Source organism: Coturnix japonica, chromosome 4 (genome assembly GCF_054131305.1).
Source record: "Coturnix japonica strain WE chromosome 4, WE-NBRP24, whole genome shotgun sequence".
Taxonomy (NCBI): Eukaryota; Metazoa; Chordata; class Aves; order Galliformes; family Phasianidae; genus Coturnix; species Coturnix japonica.
In genome coordinates this window covers 39,493,918-39,502,667 of record NC_140666.1, presented here as the reverse complement: position 1 = coordinate 39,502,667, position 8,750 = coordinate 39,493,918, and the positions used below count along the sequence as shown (strand labels likewise).

Below are 8,750 nucleotides of genomic sequence, written 5' to 3'. Positions count from 1 at the left end.
GCTTTGTTTTGAGGGCTCATCTCTTAACCTTCAGTACGTATCAAATGGATCATGAGCAGTTGATTAACACTTGGAATTTTAGAGAGAGATGTTTTATAGGGTTTTAATGTGTGGTTTAGAAGATGGATGTTTTTCTTTAAGTGATATTGAAGCATAAATAGAAAGGTGAACTTAACATCTGACTGCTGAGAGTACTTTCAGAGAATGAAAAGTACAGAATACTGTAAAAAGACATACTTAAAAGTTTTGAACACTATGGAGATGCTGAGAGTGTGCATCTCGAGAGGTCAGGTGAGCAAGAAAAAACCAAACAAGCTAGTGAACTCATCTAACTTTCAGCTACATTTATTCTGGTACGGTCTGGCAATTCTGAATGCATGTTGTAATGTATGTATTATTGTTGTAACTGATGTAGTAATAATGTCGCTAGTTTGTATAATACTGAAAGGACGTTATGCAAATGTTGTGTATATCATGATTTTATCCTGAAATGCTTTATTGAAATGGAGGAGAGATGAAAAGAAGAAAGACAACATGTGGTTATTCCCATTTAACAAGCTTAGTCTAAAAACGTGTATTGGGAATTGTTATACGTGTGTTTCTTGCGCCAGTATGCCATAGAAATCCACTTAATTGCTAAAGTAAGCATAACTAAGATGGTATTACTTGCTTCTAGAAATGAATACTAGTGTACTATTTGCTCAGTTTGTTTTTGTAGTGCCTTAGTGGTTTCTGATTAGTTACAGCAGGACATGAAACTGATTATTTGTCTTAAATGTTAAGTTATTAGAAGTCAACTAAGATAAGAGGCAACCAGAGTTTCTGTTAATGAATTCTTAACATCTCCTTTGGTAGGTAAACAGGGCACAGATCTTCTATCAAAAGCAAAATTGCATTAAAGCAGTCCTGCCTACAGAAATGCATGGCAAAGCAAGAGAAGACATATTACAAAGCACTAACTTGTCTGCACTGTTTTTGTGTGATGTTACTTGCAGTAAGTACAAATGTATTTTAAGTGAGTAACTCTTTAGTGAAGGGTACTCCAAGTGTACTCTTAAAACAGAGTTAGACGTGAGAGCAGCTACGTTTGGTTCCTGTAGAGCAGCTGGCAAGTCTCCAGATGGTGTTTTCTGCTAGCAAACCATACTTTGCTGTGCATGTGTTGCCATCAGCAAGAAGGGAGAGGTGCCTGGGAAAACAGAAGGACAAGGCAATCTTCTGTTACACTGCTCAAGTAAAGATGCTCACCAGGGCATCCAACTCTTCTCCCAAGAGGTTTTCTGTCTTTCTCTCTATTCTGTCCAACTCAGCATAATCCAAGCTGTGCTGAATTTGGTTGGCAACTGCATTTCAGCCAAAAATACATATTAGGGAAGAATCAGGTTACTAAATTGAAGACGATTCTCTCTGTTTCCCACAAGGGTGCTATGAGGGTAAGAAGCCAGGAGGTGATATATGGCACTTGGAATAGCTACTGTTTGAGTATTGAGAAATGTTCCCTGCAGAAATAAGGGAGTGCTGCAATACACTTAGTAATGCAAATGATGTACGATTGCTTTTTAAATTACACTATATGAGGCTGCTGTTACTTTAATAAAGGAGAAGCAGGCAATGAACTGAAATTCACAGTTGATACTTATAGAAGTATGTGCCCAAACAAGGAAGAATTTGCGATGGAAACATGCATGCAGTTGTGGGGAATGAAGGGTTTAGGCTCACAGCCTAAACCTGGACTTGTACGGGAATTAGTTGCACTCCAGAAAATGTCAGTCTGTGTAGGTCATACTGAGTTCACAGAGCTTTTGCTGTAAACTATGGGATGGAGGTGAAGTTACAGCAGGGTGGGGATATTGCAAATGCAGTGTTCAAACCTGTTGCAAGGAGGGCGAGCTGCTCCATACCCACTGGGGGTCTTTCCAGGCTGCTCACTGTTGGAAGTTGCACTAGTTTCATAGTTGCTGTTCTGTTGTACTGTAACAGCAGAAATGTCCAAAATGTCGGGTAATGTCAGCCTTTCATGCATCCTGAGTTTGACATTCTTGTTAATTTTCCCAGAACCAGAGCTGCCAAGTTCTACTTTATGTTTATCAGTATCTGCTCTGAAAGGTAGGCTTGTATAAGATACCATGCTGAGCACTTCATCTGAAGCCTACAAAACTGCTTGGAAAGGTTTGGGAACTGTGCTGCTTATCCAGATGATGTCACTGGTGAAGCCTTGTTTAAACATCAAATTGTGCCTGCAAGGAGTGACTTTCTAAATGCTGAAGCAGGCTTTATTTGTAACATGACATGCATAGAAACAGTAAAAAGGTCAAGGAAATTCTGTCATTAGTGAAGTCCTTAACTAACAACAGAGAGTTGATTTTAGGTATGCTCATTAACATCTGAGGCTTAGTACAGCCTTTGATCAGTGGCTTTCAATACAGGTTGCTTGTTCTATGGTTGCCTTTACCCACAGTGGGGAGTGCTCTACCACAGGCAGGTACTCACTGGGGAGGGTTTTGAGAACAAAGATCAGGCTTCCTGCTAGAACAGCCTGTGAAAAATGTAGAAGTAATCAAAAAAGTATTGAGTTTCCTACTGTACAATTCTAAGTCAAACACAAGGTGAAGTTTTCTAGCTTTGAGAATACTTAGAAAACAAGGGTAAAAAACATGTTCTTCCAAAATTTCTGGGAAGAGAGAAATTCTGAATTAAGACAAGTTACTGCAGGTGGTAACTGTGCAGTGTCTCATTGTCTTGGTCACTCATAGAGCTGGGCGGGTATACGTGAGGGCTGCGGCACTGCAAGGGCTTGGTGTGACCCTCTGTGGGGGAGCAGGGCTCTTTGGAGCTTGGCTCCTTTGAGGCTGGTATCTTTATATATTATGTACCTGCGCTGAAGGTTTTCATTAAAATTCTGGTGTGAATAGTGTTTGTGGGTATTGTTAAAGTGGAGAAACATGAGGTGATTGTTCTCTTAGCCTAAAGAAAGCTTAACAAAAAACCCAATCCTGAAGTGTACATTTTTTTTCAATAGAAAGAGTAGTGATTAACAAATGTGTTCCTCTCCCTTGAAACTTGAATTTGTCTTTCCAGCAGGAGGAGTCCTGTGATTACAGTGCAGCAAGGCCTAGGCAAGACCATAGGATAACTGACTGTAGTGGAAATAAGGGAGCAGTAAGGCAAATGGTGCTTCAGTTTCTTTTAACATGCTTCCTTGTAGGAGGCCAGTAAAATATCATTTTCCAACATTAGTAAAGTGTGGTTATGAGAAGAACAAAACTGGAGGTAACCTGCAGAGAGAGGGCATTCAGAAAAGATGGCATTCAAACAAGGTGAGTGGTGACTTGACACCAGAGGTGCCCTATGAAAAACCTTATCTCAGGGGCTCTGAACCATTGCAAGTTCATTTTCTTTCACAAGGATTTCCCATGTGTACTTACTTTTCCAGAGTTTATTAGGGAAGAGGAGTGGATTTTGGGGACTGGAACAAATGCAGAACTCTAGCTGGTGCAAAGTACATGTTCTGTGTGCTAGAAAGACATTTACTTCTGAGTTTTCTGGAAAGCGCCTGCTAGAATGTTTTCCACTGTGTTATTTGATGGCCTCTGTACTTTGCTACCCAGGTGCTGCTGGACTGACCACAGTTGTTCTGCAGAGCGGTGCTGAATGAGTGTAGTCAATCAAATGCTTCATCAAAGTCCAGGTGTGTGTGTGTGCTGCTCAGCATGTGTGTGCACACATCTGCACACGTTATCCCCAGCTGAAATGCAGGCATTCCTGTAAAGAGAAGTGAGGGAATTTTGATAGATACTCAGTTTGGGAAACACTTTTTTTCCTGCTTTTACCGGGGCTTTCTGACAGGGTTGTGTATTGACAAGGAGGCAATGAAAGTTTATGTTTTTCATTTTTCAAGAGAAATAATTCTGAAATTTATTTATTTTTTTATTTTTCCTAAAATCTTCAAAATAATTCAGCATTGCTCTATAGTGGCTTGAGATGTGTATTATCTTAAAGCCTAACCTCAGTGTTCATTAACAAAGCTGCTCTGTTATGCATAAAAGTAGTCTCTCATTATTCCTTGTCTGTATGCAGTGACATTGAGAAAAGACCGGACTTCCTTTGTTCCAGTAGTGATTTGTAGTCTTGAATATTATAAATACTGGATACTGTGAAGGAGTAAAATGTATACTGTACTGAAATTCCAGACCCTGAAATGAAGATTCTTCTTAAAGCTTATTAGACTGGCATTCAAACTGTCATTTCCTTCCAAAAGCCTTTGTGAAAAGATATTGGGAAGTCTACAAAAGTTGGAAAACTTGGAACTGAAATCAAGGACGGGTTTTGTATCCTAATCTGTTGGACCAGAAATTTAGTCACCATGTTAAAACTACATCTGTCCTCTCCAAATATATGTACTTAGATGAGCAAAGTTGCTTTATTTATTTGACAAGACAGAAATACAACACATGGTAGTCAAAGATGGGTAGGTTATATCAGGCTTTGTGCTGCATGAGAGCAAGTTTCATCTCCTAGCTTTATCATATCATCTGAATATTATGAAAGGAAGCTGTTGATTTTTTTTTTTCCCTTTGGTCAGATAAAACCCACTCAGTGCTTTATTTCAAATGTAGGTTAGAAAGAATCCTTTAAAGAACACATTAAAGTCAAGCCAAGCTTCCTGTCAATGGAGTGTCTTGACATGTTAGGGAATGATGTTAAGTCCTCTCCCCAAAAAGAAACCCTTGTGCCACTTAATACCACATTTGTTTGTATTTCATGTGAGAACTGTGATTTACTTAAGGCACAGTTACAGCCTCTGGCACATTATTGTTCTATGCCAAGAAAAATATCCACCGGTAGAGGTTTTTGTTGAATTTTGACAGGGTTGCTGCTTGGAATTCAATACAGCACTGTTATCAAAGATGAATTGGTTTTGCCATTTAATATTTGTTAGGAGAGTTGCATCGGATGTGTGCCTTTTCACTCCAGGGAAGGGAAGGAGATACAGTGTAATTTCATTGTGGATTGTTTGTACCTGTAGCCGTTGGTTTCTTTCTCTTCAATTTTCTCTATGAATTTATTTTTTTCACCCAGAGACACTAAATCCTCTGACTTGTGCAAGTACAGTAGTGTGACTGTTCTCTGAAGAAGGTCAGTTTATTTTACTGCTCTCTGACTTTATCAGGTCAAATTATCTTCAGAGAAGACAGAGCAGAAATAGACCAAAGATGCCTCTCCCTACCCTCCCTTCCCCCAATTAAAAATCAGGTGTGGCAAAACAGAAGAAAAATTGTTTCACAGTTGCCTACTTGCTGCTTCATGAGTTATTCCAAAAAGCAGCTGGTTTGGTAGGAGACATCTGTTCACAGATGTGAAGGAGAAGACTATATAAAACCTACAATTTCTGAGGCCTTGGTGCAAAACTTGTCATGTTTTCTCTTAAGTATCTTACTTTTTCGGATCCTAATGAAGAGCAGTCTCCTCTAGAATGACTACATATCTGAAATTGTCTTGAGTTCTTTGACTGACTTTAACAGCTTCTTTGGAATAATGTTAATGTAAGCTACTTTTATGGTAATCTTGAGTGAGTTAAAACCTGTAATGCTATCTGCCTTGACAGTTGAGTGGTGAAATATGTGCTCCCTTAATGTTATTAAAAGTTCAGATACTCACATAGTCTGCTGAGACCAGAATGGTATGGATTCTAACAACAGCAACAAAAGTGCTTTCCTTCATTCTTTGTATACGTTGGTGAGATGGAAAGAAACTGACTTAAATCTTTGCTCTTCCCCTATGTTGCATGGGAATATGGAGTAGATTTATGTAGAAATCGACTCCTCCAAGGACTGCTTTGTTTTTCTTTTGCTCAGCTTGGATCTCCAGCTGCTTTTGCCTGCAGTCTGGTCATACGTACCTTAAGGAGCTGCCTTCGTTGGCCTTGAATTTTCAAACCCCTTGGTTTTCTTAAAATGTTAAGGGTTGTAGTGTAGTAGTAGGGCCCAGGGTGTAGGAGGAAGCAACATGTTTCAGAGCTGGAGACTGTAGGCATAGGTAAGAGGTGGAGTATAGAGGGTGTGGAGTATAGAAGGGGTGGCACTGATAGCAGAGAGACCCTACTGTGTAAGGGTAGATATGGCTAATAACATGTGAAGTACAAGGAAGGATTGTAAATCTGACTTCCTTAGCTTGTCTTTAATTTTAATGACAATTTAAGTATGGAAAACAGGATTGGTTTGTTTGTTTGCCAAAGGAACAAAAAACTGGTAGTGGGAATGATGAGCAGGTCAGCACTCTGGAGATGGGGGGAAAGGAAGAGGGAAGGAGAAACAAAATGAGAAGAGCAGACAGGAAGGTAGAAGAAATAGAGAAGAGACAACAGCTGAAAATGGGGGTATTGTAAAAGGGTACAGAATTGTACAGGACAGGTAGACAGAAACATGAAATAATCAAAGATGTGCAGGTAAGCAGCTTTTTCTCTGTGCTAATCTTCCCTCTCTTCCTCCTGGATGCAGCATAGCAACATACCAGCATGCATTTGAGCACAGCAATGAAAGATACATGCAAAACCAAAAGATGAACAGATTGACTTTCCAATTACTGTTGGCGTTCCTTAATAATGATATCTTTTCTTTTTCCAGAGCATTTCGAAGGACTCACTTGGCTTATTTTAATGCATTGGTTTGAATCAAAGTCTCACCAAGAGCGTGAGCAGGTGATAAATTCTCTTGCTTTCAACTGTTTTTTGGAGTAAAGTTTGTATTAAAAAAAGGTTGAACAAAAAAAACCACCATATATATTGCAAGGCTGTGTTGTTGGGGAGCTTTTCTTTTGCACTGACTGAAATACTTTGGTATGTCAGGGGTTGTGTTTCTGCATAGCTTTGTATGATTCAAAGCTAACAGGCAGACTGCTCTGCAGCAGTAATTTGAAAGATCCTGTGCGTGTAGGGAAGGTGGTTATATGACAAGAAAATATTGACAGTGCTCGGTTGCCTTGCTTTATACCATTGGTTAACAGAAAATGAGCACAGCAAGCAGCCAGAAATGTTCCATTTGGATGTTAAATGTGCACCTGGTGCAGAAGTGCTTTTACATGGCAGGAACCTCTAGGGCTTTGCACAGCTATAAAGTTAATGGACACTGAATGCCTGGCTCTCCTTAACTATTTCCACCTGCTTTGCCTGGCTCGTGCTCCTTTGAGTTTAGCTAAGCTGTCCTGATTTCTGTTTGATTAACTGAGAGGGAATTAAGGCCCATGTGCTCGTTCCCTTAATCGTTTCTACAGTATTCTGAATTAACATGAAATATCTGTCTGGGTAGTGTTTATATGTGTGTGCTGGTGGTTAGGATGTCTCTCTGCACCTCGTTTTTGTGTCAGTAGTTCCCGCTAGCAGCTAATGAGTAATGCTGGTATAGCAGCCACAAGCTCATCATGCAGATTGATGTTTGCAACTCAGATGAATGCCATGCTCTACATCTGATTTCTCATATTTGTTGAAGTTGTTACAGTAATTAACGGCATACAGTCCTGGGGGGAAAAAAATGACCTCCAGCTCTGAGTTCAAAAGAGTGGTGTTCATTAGGAAGCGATCAGAACTGAGCAGATTGAGTTACTGTGAGGGATTGCTATTAAATTAGCTGGCAGAGCTGCATTTCATCAGACCAGCTGGATTAAACAAACAAAATAAAGCACGTCAATGGTCCAGCATTAGACAAGTGATGGATTCTCTCTCCCATAACTGGGACTCTGCTACAAAGTAGGTGCACTGAAATGAACTGAAGCTGACTTTGCTCACAGACTAATAAAAATAGGGTCAATGTTTCTTGTTGCTCTTGGAGGTTCCCCGCACGCCGTCCCCGAGCACACAGCCGGGCACGCAGCTGGGCACCCGCAGGGCCGGGGGCGGAGGCGGTGCCGAGGCTCAGCCCCGCTCCCGGCCGCTCCTGCCTGCTCGCCCCGCGCCGCCGGGGGCGGGAGAGCGAGTTGCGGCGGGGCCGGGCGTTGTGTTGGGCGGGCTGCGGAGCGGGGCCGCTTTGTCTGCGGGAAACTTTGGCGGCGGGGCGGGGGCGAGGAGCGGCCCCGGCACCTGCCGGGGGGCGGCGGGACGCCAATCTCCGGCGCGGCGCTGCCTGCCTCCGTGCGGCGCGCTGCTCTCGCTCGCTTGCAGCCGGCCATGGGCGCCTGGCTGCCGCTGCTCCTGCTCAGCGCCGCGCTGGCCGCCGCCGCCTCAGGTGAGTCGCTGCCCCGCGCCGGGCCCCTTCCCCGGTTCCGTCTTGGCTCCGGTGTCCGCCCCGGGGAAGGCTGTTGCTCCGAGGAGAAGCCCCCGGCCTTTCCCCCGGGGTTTCGGGGCTCCTTCCCTCCGGCCCCGACCCGGGCGGGGGTCCTCCTGCCGCCCCCCGCCATTTTGGCGGCCTCTCCGCGGGCAGTACGCCCCGTCCCGCCGCCGCTGCACGGAACGAGGGGAGCCGATGGGAGCCGGGGCGGCGCTTCTGCGGCTGCCCCCCGTATCGGGTGCCCGAGTGCTTGCAGGGCTGTCCGGCTGCGGTGCCCTCCGTGAGGCTGCGGCTGCGGGATTCGCGGCAGGGTGGCGGATCCACCGCCCAGCTGCGGGTGGGTTTTCCAAAGCGGGATTCGTGAGGTGCTCGCGTTCCTTAGGACGGTGGGTTTCGAGCGCCCGAGCACGGAATGGGGGAGAGAGCACTGTCCCGTGGCCAGTTGCAGGTGGTGGTGATGGCAGAGGGGAAAGGTGCGTGCCCTGCCTGACT

The 8,750-nt window shown here is 43.6% G+C and overlaps 1 protein-coding gene across 1 annotated transcript in view; it reads left to right on the top strand.

Moving 5' to 3' along the window:
- The first annotated feature begins 7,801 nt into the window (after positions 1-7,801).
- Positions 7,802-8,750, top strand: part of FRAS1 (Fraser extracellular matrix complex subunit 1) — a 154,068-nt gene continuing 153,119 nt past the window's right edge. Inside the window, exon 1 of the mRNA XM_015861184.3 lies at positions 7,802-8,216. Within this exon, the coding sequence (XP_015716670.2) occupies positions 7,802-8,216 (415 nt within the window). The remainder of the gene's footprint in view (positions 8,217-8,750) is intronic.